General features: G+C 28.3%; 1 protein-coding gene across 3 annotated transcripts in view; it reads left to right on the top strand.

The window, feature by feature from the left end:
• The window catches only part of LOC112594070 (Kv channel-interacting protein 2-like), a 276,882-nt gene extending 267,320 nt beyond the window's left edge, over positions 1-9,562 (top strand). For all 3 annotated transcript variants that reach the window (XM_025338686.1, XM_025338687.1, XM_025338689.1), the window contains 2 exons: positions 517-729; positions 8,602-9,562. In XM_025338686.1, coding sequence (XP_025194471.1) covers positions 517-729; positions 8,602-8,712 — 324 coding nt within the window. In that variant the 3' untranslated portion in view covers positions 8,713-9,562. The remainder of the gene's footprint in view (positions 1-516; positions 730-8,601) is intronic.
• The last annotated feature ends 7,254 nt before the right edge of the window (positions 9,563-16,816 follow it).

Genomic DNA, 16,816 nt, shown 5'->3' with positions numbered 1-16,816 from the left:
ACTTTTCAATGACATAGCGTGTCCGTTAAACCGAATAATAATCATGTATTATTTTATGTATTGGTATATTTGTTTTCGGATGACTGTATTCATTACAGTAATTTATTACATTAAACTTATTTTAATTTTAAATCATAATCTTTAGTAACGATATTTAAAAAACATTCTGCAAATATTATTAAAAGCTATTATATGATAATGTAAAAAATTAAAAGTATTTTAGCAACGTTAAAAAAAAAATACTTCATATTTATTATCTTATGTAACAAACTATATAATAAGTTTTAAAATTTGGGCAGAATGTTTGTAGAGGAATACTACAATAATAAAAAGTAAGAAGCTTTATAATATATTCTAAATTGTATAGTATACACGAAGATTAACTTTGTGAGACCCCGAATATCCATACATTAATCTGACAGATTTCATATCTTTATATAGTAACTAAATAACTTAACAATACATATATTATTGAAAATTTAATTTAATTAACTCAATGCATTATTTTTATTATAGGATTTTTTGGCCATACTGTCAAAAGTTTCTCGAGGAAGTGTTCAAGAAAAACTCCACTGGATTTTTGGCTTGTATGATCTCAATAAAGACGGAGTTATAACAAAAAAAGAAATGCAAGACGTAGTACATTCCATTTATAGCATGCTAGGGAGACATACTGATCCACAAACAGATGATCAATCTGCGAAAGACCACGTTGACCGAATTTTTCATGTAAGTTACTAATTATCGTTATTATTTAAAAACGAGTTAAGATTTAGAAACAAAGAATAATACATTTAAATAATAAATACTATTATAAATTATATGAGTATACTATTTACTTACCTAAACTTGATGTACTAATATTATGTTTCTAACATTTTATTTACATATCTACTTTATATAATTTCTTTTTATTGTTAAACGATTTATATAACATATGCTGAGAAGCATAATAAGTATATGTGAAAAATGAAATTGCACGGAGGAGCTTGATTAAAAAGTCACCCAATAATAATATTTAACTTGAAGAGAAGACGTTATAAATATTAAATTAACGTTTTAAGTTTTATTTTACAAAAATACAACAAAAACATAATCTAAACAAAACTAAAATTATTATCTGCTTTAAAGTACGTTCGTGTACTCTTTAAATAAAACCGGACGCAATTCATCTAGTAATTTAGATAAGGCCAGACGCTAATCATGTAATCGTTTAGATTCAGACGGACACAATTATTCATGTACCCACTTTTTAAATTTTTTATATCCAGACCCAATTTGTGTGTAGTCGATACTTAAGTGATTATATTATTATCAGGCCATCGTTGACGGTCCTCAGATAAAGAGACAACAATCGATGTGAACTTTGTTACAAAACTGAACAGTAATTAAATTGTTAAAAATAACAGTTATTTTGGAGTTACAAAAACTAGTATGCATTCGTATTTTGTACGCTTTGTACAAATGCGTAATAAAAAAACTAATTAAGAAGTTATTATAGTTATTTCATTGATGATATCAATATAGTACTACTTTTGTTTAATAATCATTGTAAGTGCTGTACTAGCACACAAATTGGCATAGCGAGTCACGAGACAATAAAACATGTGTGTATCAGACGGCTGACGGTTCAGAACTACTTTGTCTAATTAAACATTTAAATCTTATAACTATCAATACCTATAAAACACGCAATTCAATTCTCAGATACAGATTATCAGTTACGAGTACATAGTAGAAAATTCTACGATTACGAGTAAGTCTCTACGGTAATGCGTAAAAACAATAGTGTAGAAATATAATAATATATATATTTATATCGATGAAAAATAAAAAATTGTATATAACTGTAATTTCGTTAAAAATCTCGTTTTACATAGGAAAATCGTTAAACTTAAATATATTTTAGAATAAGTCAACCTGCTGTTTTTTACGGTTACCGGCATAACACGACTCACTAGTCTAATGAAAATGTGTGTGATGTAATATAGTAGATATATATTAATATTGTTATAGAACATTTTTTAGATGACTAAGGCCGATAGAATATAGATTATCTATAGATGTGAGCGCATACGATTACAGAGCGATTATAAGTCGATAATCTATAAATTGTATACATCATAAAAAAGTGTTATGTCAAACTACAGCTAAATAACATAATATAGTACGTGAAAACAAATAATACACAGTTAAGTTTTATATCATACGTAGATACATCGACACACTTTTGATTAGTTACAACCATTCACTATAAAAATCAGGTCGGAAGTTCTGACTCAGAACCATGGCGAAGTATTAAGCAAAAACATGTTTGCCGATTAATCAGCGACCAATTATTATTGTTTTTTTTTAATTACAATTATTTTGAATTTTTTATGGAAAATTAAGAATGTATATTTATTTTCAACTGTTCAATGGAAAAAAAAAACGGGTAACGAAATTGTGATAAATTAAGTCAAGGAGCTCGCAAAAGGTAAAATGACAATATGTTAAAATATCGTTTTAAATTCGAGACATATCCGCTAGCTAGTAACAAAAATAAATAATAACATTGCTATGACGATGACAACAAAAATTGTGCGAACGAACGATCACTACATTAAATATTTATTTCAGTTTGTAGACCAGTTAATTGCATTACAGTTACAGTTTATAAGTTCAGATACACCTGCAATATAAAAAAAAAAAAAAAAAATACTATGAAGAATCTAAGGAAGTTCTTTAAAGCTTTTGTGGGATGTTGCGAGGGGTGTATCGCCGTAAACAGACCAAAGGTACAAAAGAACACAAATCGGCCGAGAAAGGACGAGGACCGATGGAATTCGTTGATGCACAGAGCAAGTTCGAAGACAAATCAGGTCAAACGGAAGATTTGGGGAACAGCAGCGTCGGCGTCTGCGACAGCGGTGACAGAGGGCCATAATACGAAGAGAAAACGTGTCAGACGGAAGACGTGAATAGCAGCGGCGGAAGTGGCGGGCCGCCCGACGAGTCGTACAGCGACGACCACGACGTGATTGTCGTCGGCCGCGAAGTGGCCGGAAGGTATTGCACCGCGCCGTACAACTAGCCGGAAGACGCGTGGCAGTTGTACTCGGAGACCGCGCGCAGTAGCCAGTAGGTACACGCAAGTGAGTGGACGGCCCGCGAATCGTGGTCACGGGCTGGCCACAGTTGCGCGAGCTGTTCGCAGCTGCGGGAGCGAGCGGCAACGTCGGAGACGGCCAACCCGTGGCCGTCCAATCGATTTACACCGTTCGGTGCGCGCCCGGCCAGTTTTGGGTGACGGCGACCGCGAACGGTACGAACAATCGTTCGTGGTCCAGTTCGGTGCAGCCGGAGCCGTATCGCGTTGGTCGCGTGCATCGTGCAGCACGCGTGTGCCGCGCGACGGCCGCCTCCGCCGCCACCGCGGACGTGGCGTCCACGACATCTGACCACGTATCCCAACGTTTGCTCAATGTGGCACTGGTGGATGCGTCCGCGTCAAAGCGCCACGACCGGACCGATAGTTATCGAACTAAATTCCTATGGTTTGTGACGTTCAGTGGGTCCGAGACCGTTGAGCGGCCCTTGCCGGTACACCGATCGAGCTGATAAACAGCAATTTGGTTAACGTTCACCAGCCCAAACGCCGGTGACGCCGCGCACAGCGGTTTAAAAATCAAAATAGTAGGCCAAAATTCTAATTTTCACAGAACTCTTATGAAATGACATATTATATACGAAATAATTCGTGTTTGTATATACCGACTTAAACGGCCTGCACGTGACCTAGTTTCTATCAAAACATGCCCAACAGAAAACTCTCAAACCTCGTAAAAGAACCAATTACAATGATGTTATTATTATTATTTTTGAATGAGAAATACTTCTTTCAGAGCGCATTGGAAAAAAAAACAGGAAATCAAATATAAGTCAATGTAAAATAATTCATATTTATAAATCTATCTTTTTGTCTACAGTAATTGTTCCGCATTTAATAAAATATCTATAATTATTTAAAATTATAGTAATAATTATAATTTTGTATATATTTATATTGTATGAATACCTAACTGTAAAGTTATTACATGTAGTAACCTGTTAAAGAACAAAAAATTTAAACACTTAGCGATATTCTCGATTTTATTTTGTAGTTCATTATCCTTTGGATAATTTTTTTAAATATTTAAGACATAATCTAAGGCAACTTTTTTTTTTGTTTACACAATGAGTTATGAGTTGTATTATTATTAAAAATTTATTTATGGATTTCATAACATGTAATTAGTGGAACTAAAGCTATTATAATATTAAAAATACTGTGTAAATATAATTCAATAAATATTGCTTATAAAAAAAGGCTTTCAAACTTCCAATTAACGAGCAAATATGAACAAATAATTATGACATTTTTGTAATCAATAGATTGTAATTTAACTGATGTTGTTAATACCATGGTATAACTCGATGAAAAAAAAAATTAAATTTGTATGTTTATTGATTTATTATCATATTATTTTTAACGTTGTACGTTTTAATGACCACATATAGGTTAATAATTTTATAATTAGGTCATTAAATATACTATATAATGATTAGTTACAAAATATCATAATTTTTAAGATAAAAACTATATTTTGTCTTCTTTTACATTATTTTAAGTATATGCCTAATAATATTTTGCAATAATTTTTACATATTTATACACCTTGGGTAGTATACAAAATAATTTTACTATATTTATTTAAGTACCTTCAAATTCAAATTATTGAATTTTGATTTTTGAATCACTTTGGCCCGACTCAAGCGTTTAAACACCACTAGGCAAATTTGAGTTTGGCCGCCCTTTACATGTAAAATTTTTAAAAATTATCTATTACACAAAATTTTTTAATGTAACCTGTGAAAAATGTCACTCTAGGTGTAGGTCTATGTCGCCTACCACTTGAGCCGGTCCCGAATTTATACGACAACAGTTTTGTATTCAGCGACAACGCTATAAGCAATAAAATATGATAGATTTCAAACAATACAAGATCATAAAATACTCATTGGTGTCGGCTGGTTTTTTCATCAACCTATAATCGACTCAATTTCAGAAGATAACACACCGGTTACGTGCCTATATAGCGATCAACGCCCGGAGGCAGTCCCGAGGCCAATTTCTCCCATTTTCACACCGAAATTTTGCGACATACGTACACGAATGTCGCCAATGAGTACACACTGATTTCAATTATTTGTAATATCTCATCGGCAGCAGCGGTGGTTGTCCGAGCAAACAGACTACAACGGTTAGAGAAAAAGTTAACAGGTGTCTGTGATATTTGACACCAGATGTATAATATCGTTTCACAACGAGCAATCGCTCGTCGGTAGCACGCTTGTCGTGACCAACGGTACTTGATGGGAACACTGTGTTGCTGAACACTGACTGACTACATTTTTTTTTTATTCGTATAATATACACATCAGAAGAAAATATTTTTATTTTAAAAAACCTTCACAAAGTTACAAACATGGACAACTATCTAACAATAAACCATTATCGTCATCTTCAACTTCAAAATCGCTATCAAGAACAAAACTTGAACATACCTATATCGCCTCCGAAAATCGATCCGTCTTAGAGAGAGTCAATTTTCAAGCATTGAATGAATAATTTAAAAATCAAAAATATTTTTAGTCATAAACTGTTTTTATAATACAACACTGACATATATCGTTTTGAAACAATTTCATCTGAAGATCGATCCCGTTGTAAGACGGTTGCTGATAGAAAATACGAAAAACTATTGACTAGAATTGCAAGTTTGTACACGAGATTGATAAAAAGAATTATCAATCTGTTACAATGAAAATAAATTTGAAATAGTCATAAAATCATATTATTAACCAATTATTTTCGTTTAAACGGTGAAAAATTTAAAGAATTTGTCGTGGAACATAAATTTGAGCAATGTTATAAACATAAAAAAAATTAAGGTAGTTTTATATTATCCGGTAATGGACAGACCATACCTATTATTTAAATTAGTAATTTGATAAATATTGTTTCCCTGTATTTAATTAAAAAAAAAAAAATGATTATGTAACCGAATATTTATGCATTATCAATTAACTTTTAATATAATTCAAAGATTATAAAAAAAATGTTTTAAATAAATACAAATTAAAATATAATTTCGCTTAAAGATTATGCCATAATGTTTTAAATAAATATACATTATTATTAACTTACAATATAAAATTTGTTTACAGATTGTAATTTTATCATCCTCGCAATTACCACGTGTGATTGTAATGCAAACAATTTTAGTAATTTTGTTACAATATAATTTAATAAATTATACTTATTCAATTTTATATTATTATCTAAAACATATCGTAGATAATTTATTACATATACTACGTATATTATTTATACTAAAAACATTTGTATCGTTCTGTCTATTGTGGTCCGTAATAGTGGAAAATTATCGCGGCGTTTGGTTTCTAAACCTTAGATTTTTATTTCGGGGTTGGAATGTTTATTCTCATACATTAACCTGGCATATCGTTTTTACATACCAACAAAAATGGATTGTACGTGCACTCAAATTCTGTACGAATAAACTCGTCAAACACAAATGTTATTTCACCCTAGGTTTTTTTTCGCAAAATCGAATAGCCAATCAACGTCATCCGGAAAAATACACATTATGGAATTCGTGTTACCGTATATCACTTTCAACCCGTTTCGGAACACGACCGTATCCACGGCTGATAGTCATTCTGTCATTTACAAAAACGATCTGATCACGTTAGACAGATGAATTTCTAAAACCATACGTTTTCTATCACAAAGAATTGTACAGATTAAACCACGGTAGCATGGACGCGCAGACGTTCGGCTTGCCCATTTAATGCTTTCAACAACGATTTTAAAATAGCCGATGTTGACAACGCCGTATACAAACAGATAATAGTATTCTCGATAGATTGCATGTACGGAAACTTTGTAAACAGAAAGATTGCATAATAACTGTTTCTATCAGCCAACGGTCATAAAATGATATACGATTGCATGCCAGAACTGAAAATCTAAGACATCAGCGTCGACAAGTTTATGGGATCGGATGACAACGTTGCACCGTATTGTTTTCAAACATTTGCGACAAACAATATATAAATTCAGAACTGAGTGTATATAAGATTACAGAGGGATAGCAATTGGTCACGGCCCATTTATGTTTGTATCGATATTTCAAAACCATATCCAACCAATTGGGTATATACTATATACTATAACACTTTGCCAAATTCAATGCGAATCAATTACATAAGCTGGATGGAAAAAACACCGCCGTATCTACAGTGGAAGACGGAGGTAGATTGTGCTAAAGTAACATAGATTGTGCTAAAGTAACATCATCTAACGAAGATGAGACAGTGCAAATTGACTAATAATCAAATTGTTTGACTGAAAAATGAACGAGTGTTCTAGTAACGGTTTATAATATGTGATATTCAAAAAAGAATTTAGAAAATATCATAACACCGCGACGAATTATTCATATAAAAGTCAATAACGCGCCAAGTTTCAGAAAAATATTAAAATGTTCCAGTATTAGAAAGAAAAATGATTTTTATGTTATATGCTTTTGTATAATAAAAAAAAGTTATGAATAAAATAAACTTGTTTTTATGTTAAAAATTCCAGATACAATAGGAATATTTTATTACTTACAATATTTACATAATTTTATAATAATAAATAAAATGTAGGAATATTTATGGGTTTTTTTTTTATTTTGAGAAAAAAAACAGTTAACCAATAATATGATATCAAACAGAAATAATTGTTATTTAATTACAAACGTAAAAAGGAACGTTTATAATGTATTATGAATTTATTAATCATTGCATGTAGAAACAAGGTAACAGAGAGCAAAGTGTTAACAACTGTGTTACCGCAGAATAAATAAAATTTAATTTATTCTGTGGTGTTACTCTTTACAGCAAGACTTTTATAGAATAATAATTGGATCCAACACTAATAAAAACACTAATTAATGTATTTATTGTGATTAATCATGACGTATAAGTATTAAAAATACACAATTATAATAAACATATTTATTTTTATTTAAATTTTCATCGGGTTTTCACATATAATAATAAGCGCATATTGTTATCAATATCAATTATTTTTTATTGAACTTAAGTTCGGTGACTAGGGCCATTAGCTGTTGTAAGGGTTATGAACTGTGGTAGGGGTAAGGTTGGTACGGTAGGTTGTTTTTTTTACAATTATTACGATTGATAGCAAACAAGTGTATGTGTGCCGTGTGGCAAGGTTTTTAACCACTATGATCCCGGATGGTCACCCATCCAGGAGCTAGTAGCTGTGGCCATTACTTACTCTCAGTCGCATTCCGCAACTAGTAGCAGCCAACGTGTCACGCCAAGCCACAATATCAATCATTATTCGCGCTGCAAATTGCAATACCCATAAAAGCATATTTTTTATAATTAATAATGTTAACTTAATATTATTATACGAATGTGGAGCAAATTTATTACTCAGACGGAATAATATTAATAATCATTACTCGGTTTTGTTTGTTTCAGTTAATTGATAAAAACAATGACGGCAACGTAACTTTAGATGAGTTGATCGAATGGTGTAGCCGGGACGAGGGAATACTCCAGTCGCTAGACACGTTGGATACCGTGTTGTGAAACGAGCCTCGCTCGTCCGATGTGCGCGTGGGCACGAGAACCCGGGCGAGCTTGTTCAATTGGTAGACAGACGAAATAAACGCATTGTGATGGCTAACAAGAAATAACTAAATTTAAAGAGCAAAAAAAAACCACATACAAAATCGAAAAACTTCGCTAGACACCTGCTGCAATGATCATCGACTCTTTTTGGCTTTTTAAAAAAAGAAACTTGTCAGCGTAACATATTAATAAATTTTTGTCTAATCTTTAAATTGTATCACTACTTTTTATACACACTTATTATAATATTACACAATTAACATTTTGGCGGACAAGACGATAAATAAGGAGAATGGCACTATCACAACTATCTATCTCTATATAGTATACGCGTAATAACTAATAATAGAACCCGTGCCTTCTCACTTGTTTAATTAGTTGCAAAATCTTATATCATGTATAATATATAAGCATCATGTTTTGCTATAAAATTATAAATAATTACGTAGAGCTGTTTTACTATTGTTTTTAAATTGTAAACAAAAACAGCAAAATATTGTGCTATACATATATACTGACGTTAGATTTTTAACAATGATTGCTGCACGACCGTCAATCGGATATAATATATGATGAACACGGACCGGAAGCAATCACATCGTTATAATAATAACAATAATAATATATTATGCTTTGCTGCATACTACCGCCGGAAACGCATTTATCTGTTAATCCAATACCGTGTCTAGCCATATTGGTGTAATATTAATGTTATATTGTTTTTCGTGCCTAAACACAACACGTAATTAAATAAGACCTATAAATGGCTTGAAACAAAATATTATTATGTATTTTTATCGATTTTTAGACGTTTAATAGATTTGATAAAATAATATTTATTACATAAGATAAAAAAAAAAAAAAAAAAAAAAATGTTTTTAAGTATATTTCGTTTGCAGTACATGTATAGTTGAACAATATGATATTTATATCATAATTGTGAAGTTACTAATACTTAATATTAAAATAATTCTGTTTGCTACAGGGTAATCTAAAAATAGTGTCCAATTTTTCTTCCTATTGGATACTTTAATGTTTTAATGTTTAAAGTAATTTATTATAATTTATAATATATTAAAATCGAACAAACGATAATTTAGTACCTAATTCTTCAACTTAAGTCCTACTAATTTATTTGTTTCTATCGTATTTATTGATGTTGTCTAATTATTATAATTATTATTGTTATTTACCTATATCCAATGACAAAACTAATAATTAATAGATGATAGTAGTTTTCTTTAAACTGTTTAAATAAATTTACTAAAATTGGCAAATAAACTAATAATTCATACTACTAAATTCTAATGGCCTACATTAATAGGTTTAAATTGTTTTAGTTATTTTTCTTGTTGATAATTGTTTCTTCTTTGATACGTTTTAAAATGTTTTCTTCAATCCGTGAAGATCAAAAAAAAAGTACATAAGTACTGTTATACATAATGTTTTTGATAGTTTATACATCAACCTATAGAGTATAGATACAATATTTTTATTATTATTCATACGTAAATTCATCAATCGATAAAAAAAAAAATATAAACAATTTTATATTTGTTATCTTTAGTTGTTTACATGAAACACATATCAAAAATAAAACGCAGGTAATGTGTATTTTCGAAAATACAATATGTTATTATAATATGTAGGTAAGCAATTATTGATTTTATTATAATGTATTAATTTCAAAATAAATCGTAATATGCAAAACAATATAATTTAATTTGGTTCAATAAAATTATTTTATTTTACCACAGCAATTAAACTATAACGATATTAAATTTAAAACTCTTATCGAAACCGAACAAAATTACAAAAACTAACAATACACTTAATTTATATTAGGTACGAGTTACTGTAGCAATTAATGTCTGATAAGTTTGTGTTTATACGAATTAATGTATAGTTAAAAAAAAATAATGTCCAACTCAGTTTATACTTTACCCAATTCCTATGTAAAACTAAATGTCTAAGTTATTAAAAAATACTAAAATGACATTGTGTTCATATAAATATATTATATTTAATTACTAATTCCAAACTTTAAATCAAATATACTAAATTATTATACATAACATTACGTTCTATAAACTCGATTGTAAAATTAACATATTATTTATATTTGAATATGAAAAATGTTCACGTAGACAATTGTTGCCTGTTGGAACTTTATAATATATTCAATGAAAATAAGTTGTGATTTAATCGATAGTCGTCTTATTGTCTTTTATAACTTATAATATTTACTATTTAATTTAGTTCCTGATTTTATTTATGTATTGTATAATTATTTAATAAATTTAAACACAAATTATTTTATTTTTTTTATTTTTTTTTTGAATTTTAAAATTTATTGTACCTATTATTATTATTATATATTATCCATATTATACCTATGCCTTTTGAATACGTGATGTACTATTATATTTCAATGAAATTCATTGTAATTTATTGTAAATAAAAATTCTCCCATTAAAATTGGTATTTGTCTAATAGTTAATAATCATTTATGTATATCTTTAAGTTTTGCAAGATCAGTAATCACTCGTCCAAAAATCATCCACTATGACAGAAACTCGATAATTATATAATGTGTAAATACATTAAAGCCACGCTTTATAAAAAATAATACTATAAATAACTATTTAATTTTAAATTTAAGTTATATTTACCTAATTTTAATTTTGTTTATAAAAAAAACAAAAAAATTTCTTACAAGAATCGTGTCGATGAATAGTTTTACAAATAAGAAACTTAATTATATTATTTTTTTATTTTTTAAATTAATATTTAGGCAAGTAGTACTTATAGCAGGTATAAGCTAAAACTTGATTAAAAGTTTAAAGTAACAACCCTAATATTAATAATAAAATATATTTCAAGATGAATGTAACATATTTAGGTACTTATTCTACTGTACCTATAAAATTATATCTTTATTCAAATGAGGTATTATATTTGAAAGGTACTAATAATAATAATAATATTTATGTCAAAATGATCATACAGAGTAATTTTTTAGTGATTTTTATGATTAAATTCGTTGTACGTCTAATTATTATTATAACTAAATTAAATATAATTTATATGATATGCCTAAATAATAATAGGATTTATTTATATATATATATGTATATATAGTTATCTTATTATTAAATAATACAGGTGAGGGGGTAACGTTTTGTTTTATATTAGATGTCGAATGGGTTATTTTTTATAGGTATGGTAAATTTGAATTCAATGATATATTATTATATATGAAAAGTAATTCTGAACAAAGGCCCTCTATCAAAGAGTCAGTCTTATCTCTTAGTGTATTTCATGATATATTAAAATAATTTATCTTACCCTTAGTATTACTTTGGGTTGATATTAATTTTACCAAAAATCTAATTTTTAAAACTTAGATATATAAGGATACATTTTTATAAATTTCTAACTTAAAATGCATATAAAAAAAAATTATGCTGTGTAATTTAAATATTTTTTAAACAGATACAAGAACAAATTATGTGGAATCATGGATTAAATTTTCAAGAATCTCGATCCACAGATGCCGGATATTGAACATCGACACGACTCACCAGTACCCACCGGATGTCCACGACACGCGACACCATATAGCAGCGTAGTTGACACTGTAACAGGTTACAAAACGTGCTTATAATCGGTGACGGCATTTCCAGACGCATCGGTAGCGGCATCGGCAACCGACCGTTAGAACTTGACCGGTGGGGCACCGTAACAAAAACCACATATCATACACGAACCAGTATGGTAGTTCACCAAATTTTCACCCTCAGAATTCCATCATTCAACCCCAGAGGCCCAGAACGTTCGGTCGTTATCCGCGCTTCGACTGTTTCACTCTATTACAAATCGCTCCAGTCTCTGTCATCGTCATAGCCCGTCCCTACCGTTGCCATCCAAGTGCACAACATCGCAGTCCATTGCAGTTGAACAATCACTATCATTCAGTCATAATCGTCGGGAGCCCGCAACCCTAACTCCAAGCATCACACTCAACCGCCCCGGACCGATTGCGGTAACGTAAATATAGATAACCAGTGCGGTAATAATAGTTAAATTCTCATGAATGTCATCGGTTCTCCTTCCCTGTTAGTTATTCATTTATCGTTTAATATTCGTTTTAATATATTTTTTGTTATTATTCTTAGTTAATTAATACCTATTTATTCATTATCAAAAAAAAATTACTCTAGTTATATTATAATATAGATAACATTTTTTTATTTACACAAAAAAATAATTTGTTTTTCGTTTAATCATTTATTGTTCATATTGAATTTACCGACATGTTTTATTGTTGAAATAGATTATGACCAACAAAAAAATTAGATATCTATCGTTCTATTGAACAATAAGTATCACGATTTCTCAGTGTCGAGAAAAATCACTGTAATGGATGTACTAAACTTAAATTCAAGTATTCCTTTTTTATTAAATTACAGTAATATTTTTTGTAATTTATTATGTTATTTTTATTTAATTAATACAATAATATATTGTAACGTGGTCGGGAAAACCTTGTTACGATATTTGGTGGAGGCGCCGAACCATTGGTCACTTATATATGAATAAAGTTATCAATAATATACGAATCTGTTTGGTTTATATCTCTCTGTGCTTAACATTTTTCAAAAACTTAGATATAATATAAATATTTTTCTATATATGTAAAAGAAAAATACGGTTTTTTATATAAACCACTTAGAAATTTTGGGTAGTTGCAACTTATTCATTTATATTTTATAGCATATAAATATACAATAAAGTAGGGATAAAATTCATAAATTAAACAATGGGTTAAGCTAAAATTTATTTTTGGTACCATTTTAAAAATTAAGCCAAGTATTATTGTGAGATACAGTGAAAAAGATTAGAAATTTAAATTTTTTTATTGGGGAATGTTACGTGTTTTATAAAAAAATATATTAAATTTAAAATGACAGTTACCAAGATGAATTTGTATTGGAATTTTTTGAAAATTTCGAATTAATGGCAAAAGCAAATAGGTGGGAAAATAAGATGAAATTAGTAAATTTACAACTTTATTTAAAAGTATAAGCATACAAACTATTAAAATTATAGACTCGAAAACTTAATTTTCTTTTGAAAAAAAAAAAAATGCTTAAATTTAAATAAAATTGCACGTCTCACTTGAGATAAAAAAACGTTAAGAAATAAATAAAGAAACAGAAAATTAAAAGCCAATGAATCCATTGAGGAGTTTTGAACAGATATAATTTTTTTAATAAGTTAAATAAACAGGACAATATGCCTGAATTGAAGAAAATTGATTTAATTTTAGGTACCTTATCACCCAACTACTATAATGTTATAACTTATACATATGCTAAAAAATAATAGTCTGATAGAATTAAAAAATAATTTAAAACAATAATTAAAGTATACGAAATCAAGAGCCCATAAATTAGAAGAAAAATTTAAATTAGAAAACAATATTTATAATTCAAATGTTAATAATAATTCAATGAAACATAATAACAATAATTATAATAATTATGATAACTATAATAACCACCACAGTAGTAAACGAAAAAAACAACAACAGTCACTACAGTGTACATAAATTTAATAATTACAAACCATCATTTTTTGATTAACAAGATAATAACAATCATAATATCCGAAGTCTTATCAATATAAATAATAGTAATATTAACATGAATTATAATAACCCTTCTAACTTCAATAATTAATATAATAATAATAAAAACAATAATTATAACAGACCTAATAATTTTCATAACTTTATTTATAACGGTGACTACACTGAAAAAAATGATTACATGTACAACGACAATTATAATTTCAATAATATGCGTATGTAGAAACCAAAAAAATCAACATAATAGTCAAAATAAAAACCCCACAAAGACGAGTATACTTTGTTACGGCCGCAGATTACCGGATCATATCAAACAATATCGAATGAAACACTTCACTAGGTATGTTTCCAAAACTGAAAAAAAATTCTTCGTATATTATAATATTTAGTTTCTATCAAAGATAAAAATACAGATGATTTAACAAACGCTAACATAAACTTTTCAAGTAACAAAAATCATAATAATATTTATAAAATTGAAATACCAGGAAAAATAAACAATTATGAAATTATTTTTTTAATCGACACTAGAGCAAATATTATTGTTATCAATCAAAATAATTTTTATTTAAATTAAATTTTACTGTTAGAAACAAATATCAGTCTTGAAGCTGCGAATAATACGAGTTTAAATATAATCAGAAAGTTATTAGTAGAAATAAAAATTGAAACAATAAAAAAAAAACATGAATGCATAATTGTAGAAGATTTTTTCTGACCAATATTATTAGGAATAAATGTAAATTAAAAGTTATAGTAAACCTTGATAATAATAACATAATGTTTAAATATAAAAAACAAAACGAAACGTTAAAGTGGAATATTAATTATAGTTGTAAAGTAACTTAATTATTCTCTAACCAAAAGCACCAGAAAAATGAAAATAATAATAAAATAGATAGTTTAGATTTAGTTCGATAAGACGGTTTTTCTAACTATATAAATTAAAATAATAATGAAAAATATATTAATGAATTAATAAAACAATTTGAAAAATGACAACTAGTACCAGGAGGTGGCGATTTTTGTACTCATACAATAATAATCTTTTCTTTGCCTAATCTAAATATTTTGAAACTAATAAATATTGAGCAATATGTTAAACAAGATACTATATTTAACATACGAAATCTTGCTTTCATTTGTAACATATTAAATAAAAATTTAATAATAGTCAATGAAAATTCACTACAAAGTACAAACAATTAAAAGATAAATTCAGCATTAATATATTGGAAGCAACTCAGGTAAACAATTTGCGTTTTTCGCGAAAAAAAATCACAGACACCCAGAAATTTTAATAAACAATTGTAAATTGAGTATTCATAACATCTATATTATATTTTATAAATTTCCGAAAATACCAAGCATAAAATATAATATGACTAACAGAACGCCTAATGAAGTACCTAAATATGTATGTGCTGGTTGTAATGGTTAATTTTAAAGGTCCATAAAATACACAATTTACAAAAACATAAATACGATGCAAACTTTCCAGTAATAAATTATAACTTTGTAATATTATTTTGTTAGGATATAATTCCAAAATAGATTTACACTGTAAAGGTAAAATTCACATAAAAAATATCAAAACAAAAGAGACAGACATCAAAAAAATAATTATTTTAACGTAATGAATAATACAATAGTTCTAACTAATAACCAAATAACACAAGTATTCACTTGTCAGTAACTGACTCGGCAATAAAAAATCATGAACTTCAACACCAACCATTTTGGATTAAAGGTGGTGACGTTAAGTTTTGTCAAATTTGTGGGTCTTATATTAGAGAATACAAAAACGTATTAGAATATATTAAAATCTAACGATAATACTAAAAGTAATAACAGTTTAACAAAGATGCATTTAAAATCAAAATTTCATACAACAAATTTTATCAATAAAAAAAATAAAAGTAGTATTTTTCCACTGATGCATATTCATATTCATGACACGATAGGCATACGGGAAGTGAGTCAATTAAATATAAAAAAGAAAATGACAAAGAATTTAAATAAAAAGAACTTAATTAACACCAAATATTAAGCAAAATAGTAATCCATTGACTAGTCTTTATTGATCATTTGACAGCATGAATTACTCAGTATTAAACAAGTATAATGATATTGCAAATTTTAATACGTTTTGCGTAAATAGTGTAGACTGAAGACCCGTATAATTCATAACCGAACTAATGCAAAAAGAATTGTGCTGCATTTCGACATAAATAGTAAATTACCTAAAAACCAACAATACTAGTAGAAAAATGTATTATAAAGCTTTAGTGACTGTTTTGCATAAAATACTATGGACCTGATTCTATAAATATTGGAGATGTTGAAAAAGAAAAGTTTTTATGCATTTTTAACCACAAAATGGTTTGTAATTTATGAATTTTTATGAAT

Source organism: Melanaphis sacchari, unplaced genomic scaffold (assembly GCF_002803265.2).
Source record: "Melanaphis sacchari strain LSU unplaced genomic scaffold, SCAv2.0 Contig21_pilon_pilon, whole genome shotgun sequence".
Classification (NCBI taxonomy): domain Eukaryota; kingdom Metazoa; phylum Arthropoda; class Insecta; order Hemiptera; family Aphididae; genus Melanaphis; species Melanaphis sacchari.
Note: the sequence above shows the minus strand (reverse complement) of the source record. Positions and strands in the feature narration are given on the sequence as shown.